This window comes from Sorex fumeus, unplaced genomic scaffold (assembly GCF_029834395.1).
Source record: "Sorex fumeus unplaced genomic scaffold, SorFum_2.1 ptg000054l, whole genome shotgun sequence".
Lineage (NCBI taxonomy): Eukaryota > Metazoa > Chordata > Mammalia > Eulipotyphla > Soricidae > Sorex > Sorex fumeus.
Window position 1 is genome coordinate 23,140,663 of NW_026606111.1, and position 18,125 is coordinate 23,158,787.

General features: G+C 44.6%; 1 protein-coding gene across 1 annotated transcript in view; it reads right to left on the bottom strand.

Moving 5' to 3' along the window:
* Positions 1–209: 209 nt before the first annotated feature.
* Positions 210–18,125, bottom strand: part of BVES (blood vessel epicardial substance) — a 46,449-nt gene continuing 28,533 nt past the window's right edge. Inside the window, exons 8-9 of the mRNA XM_056125222.1 lie at positions 3,365–3,538; positions 210–800 (exon numbers count right to left, since the gene is read on the bottom strand). Of these exons, the coding sequence (XP_055981197.1) occupies positions 676–800; positions 3,365–3,538 (299 nt within the window). The 3' untranslated portion in view covers positions 210–675. The remainder of the gene's footprint in view (positions 801–3,364; positions 3,539–18,125) is intronic.

An 18,125-nucleotide genomic window follows, 5' to 3' on the forward strand; every position in this document is an offset into this window, starting at 1 on the left:
TTTCCCAAAGTCGATTAATAAAAATCTCAAGACTATGCTTTCATGGGACCTCAGTATCCATCAATTCTGAATGGGAAATGTACGGCAAAACATTGTCTGATGACCCCACTGCCATGGTGGAGAAATTGTGAAGAACATGAACAACTTTCAAAAATAGGTACAAGCATTTTTCAGTGACAGATAATTAAATTTGGGGTGGGGTGTATTTGCGGCCACACCTGTTGGTGCTTAGGGTTTGCTCCTGGTTCTGTGCTCAGGGATCATTGCTGCTGGTGCTTAGGGGACCATATGTGGTGCTGGGGATTGAACCAGGTCAGCTGCATGCAAAGCAAGTGCCTTCCCCACTTGCTGTACTATCCGACTCCTGAACTAAGATTTTAATTTTTTTTTAACTTAAAAATGATAATATAGCTAGAAAATACTGTGACCCCATAGATATCAAAATAGAAGTAGGTGTAGTCAGAAGGCTCAGTAAAACAATCACTTAACACACTGGCCAATTCCTAGGAGAGCTAAAGTAACGTTCCCATTTTTACAGCTTCCTCACTTTTCTGTCCTCAAATGCGTCCAGTCTGAGCATACTAAAAAAATAGCCCAACAATCATGAAAAAGTGGCAGTCTGTTTCAAGATGTCTTCATTCGGTGTCCATCTCCGTAACTCGATTCCTTTTCTGATCAAGGCAACTGATGGATTTTAAATGTATTTGGAGTCACAGGTTCAAAGACTTCATCATCATCTTCCACCCCTTCTTCTATTGGCTTCATCTTGGCAGACACGGGCTGGTGTGGGGAGGACACATCTGTCAGAAGACACAGAGGACAACTGCTGACTGGTGCCCATGGTGGTCCCAAACATGGCATTTTCAACCCAGAATTAGAAAGTATGGGGGAAAGGGATAAAGGTTCTTCTTACATGTGTTTGACTGATATAAACACATGAAGGTCCCAGTGTGTTGCCTTACTGTTTGTGTGAGGTTAGAATGCATGTTCTGACATTACTATCATTCCTGGTGATCCAAAGTTTCAAAAATGGGATGGAAGCCCAATTCCTAAGTGAACAGCTTTGCCCTGCAACCTGCAACTCCAGTGGCATCACTTAAAAGGACAGTTTTTGCCATTATTTGTTCAATAATTCCTTCCTTGGTTGACATGGGGTGGGGGGGAAGAGAGGGAGGAGAGAGGGAGGGAGAGGGGAGGGAGGGAGGGAGAGAGAAAGAGAGAGAGAGAGAGAGAGAGCGAGCAAGCGAGCCTAGGCTCAAAGAAGGCAGAGCAAGGGCATGTGCACCCCTGGGCTGTTAGAGTGCAATTTAACCCAAGGAACCAAGCAATTACTGGTTCATTCAATCCCTCACTCATGCATCCGAAAAAGATTTACTGAGTGTCTGCCCTGTAATGGACACCATGCTTGATGAAAGGAGAAATGTCTAACATGAGGTAGAAATTATTACCTTTATGGGGCCCAATGAGGGACTGATATGATGGCATCAGCACCAAGCCCCTTTCCCAAGGTTCTTCCATTCCAGGTCTGAGTTTTCTCTGGTGGGGGACAAACCGCCTCCACCCACACACACCTCTGCCCTGTGCTGGCTGTCATCTAGGAGGGCCCAGGGTGCTCAGTCAGAAGATGCTGAGCTCAGGCTGGTGGAAAGCCTGAGCAGGAAGGTAGTGGGTGAAATCTGACTCCACGTTGACTCCAGTATATACCATCAGTGGCTCACAGTTGGAAGTGGTTTAACTAATACAAGCTGTGGTCAATGTGCTAAATATGGTTGACCCTTGAGCAGCCATGATTTTGAACTTCAGGGACCCACTTAGACCCAGATCTTCTTGTACATGGATGATGTAAACGGACAGAATCAATACATACTACAACGAGTGTACTTTCTCTTCCTGGTGCTTTTCTTCATAACATTTTATTTCCTCTTACTCTATTGCAAGAATATAGTGAACAATACATAGCAAAATATGTGTGGATTGACCATTTTTATGACTGGTAAGACTTCCAGCCAATTCCTTACTAATATTTTACTGGAATGATTGGACAATTCTCTTAAGAAAGCTTATACTTTGTTACTGGGTTGTTTTCTCTCATTTTCACTTGAACATTACAGGGAATGCAGTATTTTAATTGTAACTATGCCAAAATCTTTATCTAGAGGCCTTGCTGCCGTTTTTGTCTTTTAAGAAATTTTCATTGCCAAGAAAGACTGGATTCAACTTTTTCCTTCCAGTTGGTGCTGTGTATTTTTGTTTACCCAATACTCTATAGCTTTGGGACTTTGAAATGGTAAATATTCATGGCATAAAAAGAAGCATGATACATAAACATATGATCTTAATAACGTAATGAATGTTTAGTTGTGTAGGTAAACAGGACCTAGAAGGACATGTCAGATATAACTGAGTGTAGTTGTGTATGACTGTTCTTTGCTTCTTTTTTTCCGTTTCCTATTCACATGTTAACTTCCAAATAAATAAATATTTTAAAAATCTGCAAAAAAAAAAAAAACTTCCAGCCAAAGGCAGGTGATATATAGTTGAGTTATTGAAGAGTAAAATTTTCAACCTGAAATTGGGCGGGAGAGGTTGGTATCCCTAATCTGCAACTAGTAGCTCCAGGGTCAACATACTGGCTAATCAGCATAAGGGAACAGAGGGATCCCGGTAGACCAAAGCAAACCAACTATAAGACGCTGCTTCACTGGGTCAAAGTCAACAGCTGCCAGCAGCCAGCACCTCCAGAGGTGAGCTGGGGGTCGAGATCAGCAGAAGGTCCCCGGGCATAGGGAGGGGAGGCAGCAGCCACCGTGATCAAGGGCAGAGACTCAGGAAACATGTTAGGCTCAGATCTACTCTGCTGTGTCATCACTGGAACCCTGGCCTCTGCTACAGAATCTTGTGAGGCCTCAGTTTACCTGCAGAAAGAAGCTACTCACAGAACCTGCTCCTCCGGCTACAAGGAGGATGAATGTGCTTAATTTAGGATATTGGGCACAGACCCACGCCCATGGTGGCCTCCATAATTAAATACCAGATTTCTTTGGGGAATACCCCTCACTAAGGCCATGACTATGCAGGGTGGACTTCAGTGTAGTTAATGTGTCTGGCATAAAGCAGTATTCATGTTTACACATGAACAGTCCATCGAAATCCTCAGTTTCTTGAAAGATAAACACTGATATAAGCTGTTGAAAACTGCACCTGATCCAATTCAGTTTGATCCCTGGCACGGCATGGTACCCCAAGCACTGCACGGAGCAGCCCCTCGTACCTCTGGGTGTGACCCCCCCCCCCCACACACACCTGCAATGAAAACATCAAGAAAGAAAAGAAGCTTTTGTTAGAGGTTGAGAAGATAGCTCACGTGGTAGGGCACATTCCTGACATGTGCAAGGCCCCGGGTTTGATCCCCAGCACTGCTTGGCTCCCCATGCACCACCGGGTGTAGGCCTGGTGGCCCCCGAATTCTGTGTCATTGGGTCCGAGCACCAAAGCATCATATTTGCATCACCAGGCTGAGCACTGCTGGAGGTGGCCCCTATTTAAAAAAAAAAAAAGAAAAGATCCAAGTACACATTTATGTCCCAGAAAACAGCCTGGTAGAGTCTTGCAGGCAAGGGGTATCTTACTTTCTTTCAATCGCTTTACCTACAGGAAACATCAAACACAGCAAACACAAGACTCCATTTGCTTCTTTATGCTGTAATCCCTCCCTCTGGTTTAAATTGTTTTGGGGGGGTCACACCTAGCAATGCACATGGGTTACTCCTGGCTTTGCACTCAGGAATTACTCCTGGCGGTGCTCGGGGGACCATATGGGATGCTGGGAATCGAACTCGGGTTGACTGCATGCAAGGCAAATGCCCTACCTGCTGTACTATTGCTCCAGTCCCCTCATTTAAATTCTTAAATCAGTTGGAGAGATAGTACAAGGGGTGAGGCACCTGCTTTGCTTGTGACAGACCCCAGTTTGGTCCCTGGCACTGCAGACAGTTCCATGAACACTGCTGAATGCAGCCCTGTTGGGGCGGCCCGGGTCATTCCCACGTCACAGGGCCAAAGCATCACTGCACTCTCGGGTTCTCACACTGACCCAGGAGAGATTTGGGTTTCTCCATTTTCCAAACTGTCCCGAGCACAGCATCGCCAGTTTTGGTTTCCTTATAAATAGCAACAGGTTCTACCACATCTTGCCTCAAGTCATGATTGAGTCTCATGAAATATTAACCTAGGCAGAGTATCTGCAATCAGATAAACCTTAGCAAACAGAAGGCCTGTCTGAGAGCATTCAACCAAATCAGTACCATGAAGCGTCCAGATGAAATGTGCAAAACAGAAACACAAGCCGTTTATATTTCAACAGGGGGAGTGGGACCAACTGATTTCAAGAGTTTAAGTCTATCTATCCAAGCATGGCTAGCTAACCACAGTTCTCGACATTGACAACTCTATTGTGCTAATCCAATTTTCTCAACAATCAACCACCTCCTGATCATTTGGTTTCCACGGAGAGGTGAGGACTGGCGCCAACATGGCCAGAAATAACCTTGCACCAACTGTCCAATAACCTCCAGCTTCTCTGAGAAAGAACTTCTGTCCCCACTCTATTTTCCAGGACTTGAGGAGAACCAGGTGCTTATACACAACAGTAAGACAAGAGACTGAAGCCTGAGACAGAATAGAGGAATTAAGGCGCTTGTCTTGCACATGGCCAACTCAAATTCAATCCTCGGAACCACATATGGTCCCCTGAACCTTGCCAGGAATGGCTTCTGAGGACAGAGGCAGGTGTGATGCCTGAGCACCACTGGGTATGGCCCCCAAAACAAAAAAAAAAAACAAACACCATCAGCAGAATGGCGAGAACCACCCATGATTTGTACCATCCAGGCTCCTTCCCCTTCTGTTCTCCTCAAACCATCCCATCTTTTCCCTCTTCTCTATTTCTCTCCAGCTGGAAAGACCTCTGCATTCCCCTCCCAAGCACCAAGTTCCTTTTCACCCCTCAGGGTGGACTCCCAAGGCCTCCTCATAGGTCCTCTTCCTTCCCTTCCCTCTGTGAGGAATTTTGGTGTCTCACAAACAATCCCAGCCCTCACGCCTTCTGCCAGGACCCGTTGGAAAGCAAGGATTGCTGCTACCTCTCCTTCGCCCCTCAGAAGTGCCTCACAAGGAAACTCCTTCTCTGAACTCTGAGCTGATCCTCAAGATGTGGGAGAAACATGGGCATGGCCTTTCATTTCTGAGGGTTCAGGCCTCCCTTACCACCCCACCAGCTTCCCTCAGGAGCAGGCTGGTCACCTGACGGGAGAAGCCTTCTGGGAGCAGACGCCCTACTCTCTCTCTCTCTCTCTCTCTCTCTCTCTCTCTCTCTCTCTCCCATGTCATGGTCTCTGAGGGCCACAGTTGGTGTGTAGCGTCCTCGTGTGAGGCAGTGGCGAGCGCAACCTCTCAAGCAAACACCAGCAAGGCCTGACAGTGCCCTTAGGAAGCCTTCCTGCATCTGCCAATGGACAAGCTGCTAGAGGCAGGGTGAAGGTGTTGGGAAAATGAAAATGAGTTGGACGTCACCTCTGGTATCTGATTCTGGGAACTTTGACACACCCTTTAGAGCAGCGCATCCTCATCACATCTGCCCTGTAACTTCTCCTTCTCCTCAGCAGCTGAGGCAAGGGCAGCCTGGGAGAGCCGAGGGCAGTGGCTTCTGTCCATGAGCATCTTTCCTACAACCCAGAATTTTTGGCAACGGAAAGAAATCACTTCCAAGGGAGGCGAAACCAGGTGGCTCTAACGGTCAGGACAGACTCCTTTTTTTTTCCTATGAAGAATACGAGATTGACTTTCCTTTTGGGTTTTGTGGCTGAATGGGAACCGTCAGGTCCCCTCCCCGGCCCCTCCGTTCAGTGCCTGCAACGGGGGCCCCTGGTGGCTCTGTGCCCTCCACAGGTGTGCTGTGCATGGGAACTCACTCCGCTTGTAACTGCCAGAAGTTTCCCAGGCCCAGCTGACTGCACAGCACTTGAAAAGACATCAGAGTCACAGAAAGTGCCTTTTTGTTCCACCCTCAGTTAGCAGGGCCCGTTGAACCATTCTGCCACTGCCACAGTGGGGAGATGTGGGCTGACCGAGACACGATGCCTAATGAGCCCCAGAGCTAGTGTGGTCCAGCTTCCGAGGTGGGACTCAGAGGTGTCCTCCTGGGGACCATCTCAGCTCCCTTCACTATGCTGCTAGAAATGATCAGTTCATTGATGAATGGATCCAAACTCAAATTGGGGTGTAGGGGGAAAAGAGGACTGGGGAGATAGTTCAAAGGGCTGCAGTGCTTGCTTTGTATGCTGGAGCCCGGGGTTCCATCCCAGCACCACATGATGCCCTAAGGACCACCAGGAGTGACTCCTGAGCAATGAACTTGGAACAGCCCTCAAGAACCCCAGGTGTGGGCTGAAAACAAAAACCTTTCTACAAACCTGGAGTGTGAATAAAGAGAAAGAGAAGATTCTGCTTCGAGGGAACTATCTTACATTTCACAAGTTAATAAATGTTTTCTTTACATTTCCTGGTTTTTGATTATTTTTTCATTCTGATGCATCATGAGAAATGTGCCTAGAAGGTCCAATACCCAATACCTGAAAACCCAAGGAAAGAAGAAATTGAGTTTATCTCTAGGTAAGTGCTTTTCCAAATTGCTTTTTCCCCTCAAGGACATTACTAGGAGGTTCACGCATGGCCTCGGTGTCATGCTTCACTTTTTGATTTCCAGACTCCAAAATAGTAAATCATTTCTCAGCTCTAAGTTTTCCAGAAAATATATTTCTTCTTTTTCTTTGTGTTTAGGACATACCCGGCAGTGCTCAGGACTGGCTCTTGGCTCTGCACTAAGGGATCACTCCCGGCAGGCCTTGGGGGACCATATGAGGTGCTGGGACTGAAACTTTGCCAGGTGTGTGCAAGGCAAGTGCTTTACCTTTGGCCCCTACTATTCTCTGGCCCCTGGAAAATGGATTCTTGTCCTTGATTAACTGCTTCTATTGTTGACAGACCAAAGTGTTTAACTATACCCTTTGGTATGTGTTGTATTCAAGAAGAGATCATTAGTCATGTATTTTATCTATTAGCTATAACTATCTTCCTATTTGCTAGGCTTCTCTGCCAATGAACAGAGATGATTATAAAAGTATATAAAATAAACACAAAGTTTTCAGACTGAACAGCAACCCAAACTGACTGTGAAAGGTTCAGCAGTAGGGGCTGGAGTGATAGTACAACAGGTGGACATTTGCCTTGCATGCAACTGACCTGGGCTCAATTTGCAGCATCCCATAAGGTCCCCTGAGCACCGTCAGGAGTGATTCCTGAGTGCAGAGCCAGGAGTAACCCCTGAGAATCACTGGGTGTGACCCAAAAAGCAAAAAAGTATATATAAATAAATAAAAAGTTCAGCAGTAATGCCTGGAGTTACTGGTGTGTGTGTGTGTGTGTGTGTGTGTGTGTGTGTGTGTATGCGCGTGCATGTGTGAGTGTGTGTGTATGTGTGCCTGTGTATAGCCTGGGACTGCAAGTTTGAGAGTAAAAGAGAAAAAAGAAACCCACAAACTCAGGGTCCAAGCAATAGAAATTCAGGGTAGGGTGCTTGCCCTACACATGGCCTACTTGAGTTTGATCTCCAAGAGCCCATATAAACTCCTGAATTCCCCCCCACCCCCACCCCAGGGTGATCTGAGCTCAGAGCCAGGAGCGAACCCTGAGCCCCAGCAGGTGCAGCCTATTAAAAACAAACAAACAAACAAACACCAACAGGTGTCCCCATTAAAACCAGAAAAAAGCCACAGACTCAGAAACCGGAACTCAGTTTGAATTCCAAGCACTACATAGGGTCCCCCTTGAACACCGCTAGGGGTCACTCATGAGCACAGGGCTAGGAATAGCCCTGAGCACCCATGGGTGCAGTCCAAACCATCATCACCATGAAAAAGAAAAATATTTGTCGGGGAAGCATACACAGAGCTGTGTGTATGTAGGGGTCCCTCCATGCAATAACACATCCCATATGCTCATGCTGACCTGCAGCTTCCTCACGTGTTGCTCTGTGCATCAGGACCAACCCAGCAGTGCTTGGGAGTGGTGAAGGGATGCTGGGGATGCAACTCTGGACCTACTGCACCCACAAGGTGCGTGTTTCTGCCCTTTAAGCTCTCATGGACCCCTAAAGCAAACAAAAGTTCACTTTTGTTCAGTATTCAATATAATATCCTATGATGTTGGAAGATACTTTCCTTCACTCTGTTCACTTCAATGTAATTTTCTCCCCCCAGCCCTGTCAAAGTGTTCTTAGTTTTATTATGTTTAACCATCTGGCCAACTGCTTTAGCACATAATTAAAAACCTTACAGGAGTTTTGAATTTTAATTAGATTATACAGTTGTTGCTGAATGGAGCTGAGGAAGGATTTAATGGCTTCTTTGCTAGAAAGGATTATCATCCCTTTCCTGACTGGGCCTATTTATATCATACGTATTCTTTTCTTTAATTGAGGAAATCTGAGTCTGGGTGGAAGCTTTCTGAACAGCAATAATGCCGAAAAGGAGGGAAGGGCAGTGGGGGGTCCAGAGTCCGAAGGGAAGTGGGAAGGAGGTGAGGTGGCCCGGGAGGTTTGCTCTGGGTGAGGAGGTCCTTCTCAGATCAAATCCTGATACTTAGATGGGTGGTCACGGCCCTGGGTCACAGGTGTGAGCGGCAGAGCACATGTGCAGTTCTGAGGCCCCTTCCTGTCCCCAGGGCTGGAGGGGCAAGCAGCAGGAAAGGCAGTTTCAGATGGCAGCTGTGCAGTCACGTCCAAGAAACCACAGTTCTGGGTGAGATAGGGGTCCAGGGGGCTCTGGGAAACAGATCTGAAGAATCGGGGTATTTAATAGATGTACTTAAAGACTGGGATCTAAAAGCCCAAAGTAGGGCCGGAGCGGTAGTACAGTGGGTAGGGCGTTTGCCTTGCACGCAGCCGACTCAAGTTTAATTCCTGGCATCCCATACGGTCCCTTAAGCACTGCCAGAAATAATTCCTGAGTGTATAGCCAGGAGTAACCCCTGAGCATTGCTGGGTGTGACCCAAAAAGCCAAAAAATAGATAAATAAAACTCAAAAGTAGCAAGATATGAAAAAAAATAGGCAACTGAAAATAGTAAAATAACAAAAAAAGCAGTGTGAAAGGCACAGTTTAGATCAGAACAAACTTCACCAACTAGAAGTTGAAATGAGACTTTCTCCTAGAAGAGTAGGACGAAGTTAGGGGAGACTGAAGAAAGATACAGTGCTCAAGAAGGCCCAAAGTAAAGCACTGAAAACATTTCATGGAATAAATCAAGGTTGGAAATTGGCAGTGAATGGTGGGATGAGTTTTTGTTTGTTCAGGGGTCACACCCAACAGTGCTCAGGGGCTACTCCCAGCTCAGTCAATGCTCGGGGCTCATACCTGGCAGTGCTCAGAGGACCACGCAGCACTTGGAGACCGACAGAGCCAAATATCCAAACCACAGAGTCAACAACACTGAAACTGGGCTGGAGCGATAGCACAGCGGGTAGGGCGTTTGCCTTGCACGCAGCCAACCCAGGTTCGAATCCCAGCATCCCATATGGTCCCCTGAGCACCGCCAGGAGTAATTCCTGAGTGCAGAGCCAGGAGTAACCCCTGAGCATCGCTGGGCGTGACCCAAAAATCAAAAAAACAAAACAAAACAAAAAACAAAAACAACACTGAAACCAAGAGACCCAAACTTCAATAACTGAACTGAGGAAGGTGCCAGTCAAGAGGGCAGCTGGAGGGGGGTCGGATATGGGAGGCAACCTGGGAATATTGGTGGAAGGAAGCTGACACTGATGGGGGGATCAGTGCTGCAATATTGTAAATCTAAAACTCAACTAGTAATAGCTTTGTAAATCATAGTGTTTTAATGAAATAAAAAGTTAAAGTTAAAAAGCAAAGCAAGAATTCATAACCAATTTAACAATTCTTTGTTTCAGAAATAGTCAAATAGGTTTGAGGAGAATATTGAGTCTCCCCAGAGGGCTTTCTTTAACCATCCATTGTGGTAGGTTTTAGAGTTAATACTTATTTCCTGTGTCCTGCTCACATCTCTTTTCTATCTCTCCATATATTTTATGTAGTTCATTGTTTTTAAGTCAATATCTGTTCAGAGGGGAATGAAATATAAATTGAGCCAAGAGAATGATTTCATGAAATCAGCCTGGACACTAGGAACGCTCTATTGGCATTTTCTACCCTCCCAGGCAAGTACACTGATGATGTACTGATAGATTGAGAGTAACTCATGTCAGACAGGTTGTTGGTCTTTGCAATACAAGAATACTAACTTGCAAAGCCCAACTCCATATCTGATATGATTCAAGCCAACTTGTTTTAAAGCAAATTTGTACAACTGGGTCATATGAAATGAACAGATTGTCCAGAGCAAAATTTTGAAATTAATAACAAAAACTGTTTCAAAAATTTTTTTCTCAGCAAAAAATACCTCTAAATATTTCATGGTACCTTAAAAACATTATAACATTAAATTATAATTTCTGTAAAAGTACACTAACAAAAATTTTTGAAGAGGAGTTCCAACATTGCCTCAGGATCTTAAAGACAAATAAGTTGCTTAACTCCAATCCAGTTAACTTAAGTTATGCAAGTTCCATTCATTCTTTTATTATTTTTTTCTTAGTGAGGAGGGCACTGTTGGCACAGACGGTACAGCCTGCTTTGGTGCTATTCCCCAGGAGATGCTTCATCAGCCCTGTGGTGCAGGGGAAAGAACTCCAGGCTCTCTCAGGCAAAGCAGGTGTTTCAGTCCATTCAGCCATCTCCGCACCCCCAACCAAAGTTCTATAACTTTCAAAAAACAGAGCACGTCTTTCTGTTGCCATGGTAATGCCTGTGTTAAGCAACACTGATCAGAGATGGAACAAGCAAGTACAAGCGAGGTGTGTGTTCATCACAGTTAGGGATCTAAGCCTCATAAGGAAGGAGAGCGAGAAAGGGAGGTGAGTGAGGGCAAGGGGCCATGGAGAGCATCCCTGGCCAAGGCTTGTATTCCTAAGTGGGTATTAAACACTTCTCATCATCTCGTCCCTTCCTGTCCTCCTGTCTCATCACCACAGGTCCAAACATGCAGTTCAAGTAAATGAAGCAACAAAAAAGTGAAAAGAGTTCAATTAATTGGATGATAAGCTACTTGACTAAACAGAGGCTGTTTTTTTCCTCAGGCTATCTCATTAGTTCATTTTCTTCCCTTCAAACAATCATCGAAATGAAATACCGATCATCTATGTGCTAAAGAGCAGACGTCCTGCTCTGGGTTCAGCATCAGGGGACATGTGTAAAAATAGAACCAATAAAAGAAATGGGATCTGCAGCAATGTTATTGAAATAGTTCATGTAACATTTTCCTTTCCCTTTTTTATTTTTTGTCTTGGAGTCACACCTGGTGGTGTTGGGGCTTACTCAGGGACCTGTGCTTACAGATACTCCTGGTGGTCTCCAAGAGCTGTAAGGGGTTCTGGGGATAAAACCTGGGTTAGCCGTATACAAGGCGAGTGGCTTATCTGCTGTGCTATCTCCTTGGTCCCCCCTCACCCTTTTGTCAACAGCATGTTTGCTTACAGGCTGTGTAATATTATGAAATGTTTGTGGCATTATATCTCAAACTGAGATTTTATCTCAAACTAGAGATTTTGAAAATTGAGTCTTCACCAGAATCTACGCAAATCTTTCCACCTTCCTATCAGTAGATAGAAAATATTTTTTTAAATGTTTATTATTGTAGGGATGCAATCAACAAAATCCTGGAAGGTAGGGAATTCTACAGTCCTGCTACTCAAAGAGTAGCTCAGGGACCAGCAACATTCATGTCACCTAGGTCTTTGTTAAGTTTGCGGAGTCCTGGCTTCCAGCCCAGTCTGCAATACTACAATCTTTAATGTGATCACCAAGTGATTCGTACACACATTTGCATTTAAGAATAAATGTTTTATGGGACCAATAAAAAGTCTCTCAAACAAAAATACAGAAGGGCAGATAGAGAGTCACACAGAAGGAGATGGAAAGGGAGCTTAGAGATTAAAAGAAACTGTAGAGGGGCTGGAGCAATAGCACAGCGGGTAGGAAGTTTGTCTTGCACGCGGCTGAGCCGGGTTTGATTCCCAACATCCCATATGGTCCCCCAAGCACTGCCAGTAGTAATTCCTGAGTGCAGAAATTTGCTTTTTTGGGTCACACCCGGCGATGTACAGGAATAACCCCTGTAACCCCTGTACATCGCCAGGTGTGACTCAAAAAGCAAAAAAAAAAAAAAAATGTAGAGAGATCAGGCAGTGTCTCCAGGGCTAGTGCTCACGCTTCTCCTGCTGAGGCTCACGGAGCACCACCAGGAGCAACTCCTGAGCAGAACACACTGGAAGTAAGCCCTGAGCACCTCCTGGTGTGGCTCCCAGACCAACTAACAAAAACCAAACAAACAAAAGAGATGATGGATACACACATGATACATGCTGATTTCAATAATTAGGAGAAACATCAATATGTATTTGGAGGGGTTGTTTGGGTGCCGCACTAGACTAGGCTGTGCTCAGGGCTAACTCCTGGTAATGCAATTAGGGATCAATCTTAGTGATTCTTGGGGGACCATCTGTGGTGCCAGGAATTGAACATAGATTGGCCATGTGCTAGGCAAGTACCCTTGCCACTTTTCTATCTTTCTGACCACAGGACCCATGCATTTTCATGTTGAAATTTAACTGATTCATTACTAGATGGAATTGTGTGAAATAATGTACACATTTAATTTTTACAGGGCATCATTGATAACAATTTTATAATTATAGTTGACTTTTGAACAAAACAGGAACATTTATAGAAAGTTGTTTTTTTTTTTTTAACCATCCATGGGTTTTACCAACTACCATTTTTTTCCTTTACCATTCATCAGTTCACATAGGAGGCAGTGAACTGAATCCTAGGATCTGGGACCTGCGCATATAGAGGGGTCCGAGGCTCCATAAATCATATAAGGATTTTGGCTAAGAGGCTGCCCTTAATCCATGCATTGTTCAAGGGCTAACCATACATGAGGCAAAGTGGAAGTGAACCAAAAGCAAAACATTGAAAAACATAACGTTGGTTAATTTTAAGTGTTCCCATGGAAAACTTCTACACAGAGTAGATTTTTTCATTGAACTGGAAATGAATCAATCTCTGGCAAACTATTTGCAGCACTTGATTGTAATAAATGGAGAGTCTCTCTGGAGAAAATGGCTGGGTTGGAAAAAGGCTCCGGACAGCTACTACCTGCTTACTGAGTGCCCATGGGTTCATGTGGACAGGGCAGAGGGGAACAGCTGCCAATGGCAGGTGTGGGCAAATGAAGAACGGGTGTGAAAGGGACCTATAAAATATACAGCAATGGACAACGTGTTCTTTTTTTTCCTTCTTTTTTTTTGAAGGGGTTTGGAGGTGTTGCTATGTTTTTTGGGCCATACCCGGTCCTGACTCTGCACTCAGGGACCACTAGTGGTGTTCCCTCAGGGTATCGTATGGATACTAGGGATCAAACTCAGGTCAATTGCAAGCAAGGCAAGAGCCTCACCCATTGTACTATTGTCATGCCAGCCCTTTTTTTTTCCTTTTGAAAACACAGACTGGAGAGACCTTGCAGTGGGTAAGGTACTTGATTTACATACTGTAAATCCTGGTTTGATATTTTTTTTTCTTTTGGCTTTTTTGGATCACACTTGGTGATGCTCAGGGGTTACTCCTGGCTCTGGACTCAGGAATTACTTCTGGTGGTTCTTGGGGGACCATATGGATGCCAGGGATCGAACCCAGGTCAGGTGCATGCAAGGAAAATGCCCTCCCTACTGTTCTATTGCTCTGGCCCCTGCTCCTGGTTTGATTTTGGCACCACATGTGGTCCTTGAATACCATCAATGGTCACTCCTAAGACAGGGACCCTCATTCATTGCTGGTGGGAATGCTGACTGGCCCAGCCTTTTTGGAAAACAATATGGACATTCCTCAAAAAACTAGAAAATGAGCTCCCATTTGACCCCGCAATACCACTTCTGGAAATATGCCCTGGGGGTCCAAAAAACACACAGCAGAAACACCACCTGCACTTCTATGTTCACTGCAGCACTATTCACAATAGCCAGAATCTGGAAACAACCTGAGTGCTTGAGAACAGACGTATGGATAAAGAAATTATGATACATCTGCACAATGGAATACTACACAACTGTTAGTAAAAATGAGGTCATGGAATTTGCTTATAAATGAATACATCTGGAGAGTATTATGCCGAGTGAAATGAGTCAGAAGGAGAGGGACAGATATAGAATTATTGCATTCATTTGTGGGCCATAAAAACAATATGAAACTAATATCCAAGGCCAGGGTAAATGGGCCAGGAGGACTGGTCAGTGGTTAGTCAATAGTGTGGGAGGTGGTGGGTAGTTAAGATAGAGGAGGGCCTATTATGACAATACTAGTTGGAATGATTACTCTGGACAAGAACTGAGTGTTGAAAACAGGTAAAGGGATATACATGATAACCTTTCAGCATCTGTATCACAAACAATAATGCCTAAAATGAGAGAAAGAGAAAGAGAGAAGAGAGGTGCTTGCCATATAGAGGCAGGCTGAGGTGGGGGGGGTGACTTGAAGGGCTGGCAGGGAAACTGGGGACACTGGTGCTGGAAAATTACACTGGTGGAGGGATGGGTATTGGAACATTCAGTCATATAATGGTATGAATGAAACACAATCATAAACAATTTTGTAATGCTCTATTTCACTGTGATTCAATTAAAAAATAATTTTAAAAAAGGGTTACTCCTGAGCACAGTCCAGGGGTAGCTCCTGAGCACCTGAGGTATGCTTCCCTCTGAAACATCCCCTCCAGACACAGACAACAACAACAACAAACTCCAAACACACAGAGACAATGTGATCTCCCAGCACGGGCTATGGAATCAGACAGGACACTGAGGTTTTTATCCAGTATCCCTTCTGGATGAACAGGAACAACGGGCAAAGCAGCATCCCTACTCTCTATCAGGTGAATCCTGCATTGGCCAGAGCCCACTGCTCTCTGGCCTGGGAAACCTGAGTGTGCGTGGCCCAACTTCTTCTACGTGGCAGCGCTATGTGTTTTCAATGGTGCCTGACACCACCATTTTCCCTCTGCCATGAGAACGTGGCGCCTGGGACAGCAGCTTCCCCCCTCGGTGCCAGGCATGAAGAGCAGAACCTGTCCTTGATGTTTCAGAGGATGGTGCCTGAGGATCAGACTCGGTGACTGCTGCCTCATCTAACAAAAGCTCGGCTACCTCTCCGTAAGGGACTGCAGTGGGAATTCCAGGTGATGATGCAGATTGAGTGCCTGCAAAAACAACAGCTTCTCTAAGGATGACTGTGGGCGCCCTTCTCTCCATGGGCGCCAATGAAGATGAGAGTTTGTCAGGAGTATGGCTGCGGCTGCCTCCATCTGCGCCCCAGAAAGCCCAGAATAATAACAGCTTGGGCCCTTGTTGGAGGGTCCTCACATTTACTACGTTCAGCCACACACTCAAACAGGGACAAATGTTATTATTTCAGCCTTGCGGTCCTTAGGAATGGATTTGCCAGGCTCTATTTTAGCAGGGCTGTAATTTGTAATATGGGGGATGTGAATGACAGGCAAAGGAAATTTTAACAAAAACAACCTTTAGTGGTTCAGAGGTAAAACCTAAAGAAAAGAAAGAAGAACTGTTCCATTTTTAACGAATTATACGCTGGGGTGAATGAAACAAGCCATGATTAAGATCTGAGCTATTATGGTCAAGCACTAACTACAGTAACAAAATTAAAAAAAAAAACTCAGACTGAGGCTTCATCAGGGGAAGCAGGCACTGACATAAATTTGTTGCACAAATCATATATACACACCCTCAAAAACATATAGTACACCTTTGTACTGATTTGTAATATTCTGCCTAATAATCCTGAAGATAAAATCATTATCATAAGCAAGTGTTTTTGTTCATATGTTTTGGGGCCATACCCAGTGATGCTCAGTGGTTACTCCTGGCTCTATCCTTAGGAACCACTCCTGGTGAGCTCAGGAGACCTGGGGATTGAACCTGTGAATGGACCACGTACAAGCAAAAGCCCTACCTTCTGCACTGTGGCTTGGTCCCATCTTAAGCAAGTTTTATGTATCCTTAGCCCAGCCCAGTGCAGCTAGACCAGGGAACTTAAGACATAAAAATGCAATCCTGCAATCACGAGCAACAGACTTCCAACACAGATGTTTCAGTGACCCACAACTGGGAATGCCTCTTTGGATTAATTCACAATTCACTAGAAGGAAGAGGAAAGAAAACTGAAGAGGATATGATAGATGCTGGCCTGTGCTGACATCTGATGGCTCATGTCAGATAAAAAAAATTCCCGTGATCCATGCCAAGAAATACAGCTAATCATTATCGGAGCAGAAACCTAAGTCTATGCCCAACATGTGCGATCAGGTCTCTCAGTGCCTGCAAACAGAGGTTTCTGAAGGCAAGCACAAACAAATGTGACTCCTAGCATCTTAAACAGTAGTTGCCAGCCTAAATGGAGGGTCATGTAACTGAACGGAGAAGGTTAGGAAAATCTTAAAACTTTGTTTAAAAATAATAGTTTTATTATCTGCAAATGTTTGACCTGTTTTATATATCCGATGGGATCAGATAAAAATTTCTTGGGCTAGAAAAATGGTACAGGACACTTGCCTTGTATGCAGCTGACCTGGGATCGATCCCTGGAATCCCATACGGTCCTCTGAGCACTGCCAGGAGTAAGTCCTAAGTGGAGAACCTGGAATTACCCCAGAGCCTCACAGGGTATGCCCCCCCCGACACACACACACACACACACACACATACACACACACAAGCAAAAAAGTTTCAGACAGATAGGGGTCACAAATGCAAAAAGTTTAAGAAGCCTTGTCATATATCAAAAAGACTGGAAACAACCAGTCTTGGCAGAGATGTGGTGAAAAGGAACCCTCGCTCATGGATGAAGGGAATGTGGTCTGGGTCAGTTTCAAGGGAAAACAGTATGGAGATTACTCATAAAAAGTTAAGAATAAGCTATAGCAATTTGTATAGTGGGTAGGACATTTGCCCTGCATGTGACTGACGTGGGTTTCAATTCCCAGCACCATATATGGTCTGCCGAACCGTGCCAGGGTTGATCCCTGAGCACAGAGCCAGGAGTAGTAGCCGAACACTGCCAGGTGTGACTCAAAACAAAACAAAACAAAAAATAAAGAACAGAATTCCCTTATGACCCTGTGATTTCTGGCATCTCCACCCCTTACTCCCCAAACACAAGAACAAAACTTTAAAAAGAATTTGCATACCTATATTCACTGCAACACTTAGTAAGATGGCCAAGATATGGAAAGAACACAAATGTCCAATGGCAGATAAATGGATAAAGGAGTTGTGTTTATATGCACAACAGAATACTATGCAGCTGAGAGGAAAGATGAAATCTTGCAGTCCACTACAACTTGGATAGAACTGGAGGGTACCATATGAAGAGAAATAAGTCAGAGAAAGGACAAATACTGATGATCTTACTCATCTCTACAATGCAGATAGACAAACAAGGGAATAGATAGTACTGATCCATGACACACCCTTGGCCCTGGACATAAACCTGACAATACCAAGTAAGGTGGGGAGAGGGTGAGGGTGATGAAATCACATAAGGGCAGTGGTGGAGGGTCCTGAAAATTTTGGTGGCAGTGAGGTGTGGTGACCATGCACATCAAAACCATGAATGTTAACAGTATTGTATGCTTGTGACCTAAAACAGACAAGTAACAGTCAACTCTATGTAAGCGTTTTCCTAAAATGTTATATTTACTCACAAAAGAATCATATTTAATTTAAAAAATAAAACATATAGGAAAACAAAAATGATTCAAGAAAATGGAACTCATCTACATACTGCATGTTCTTGTTCTAAGCCACAACCACTTAACTACAAAAAAATCCAAAACCTACTTCCCAAAAAGCCATTCTATAAGGAAAATAAT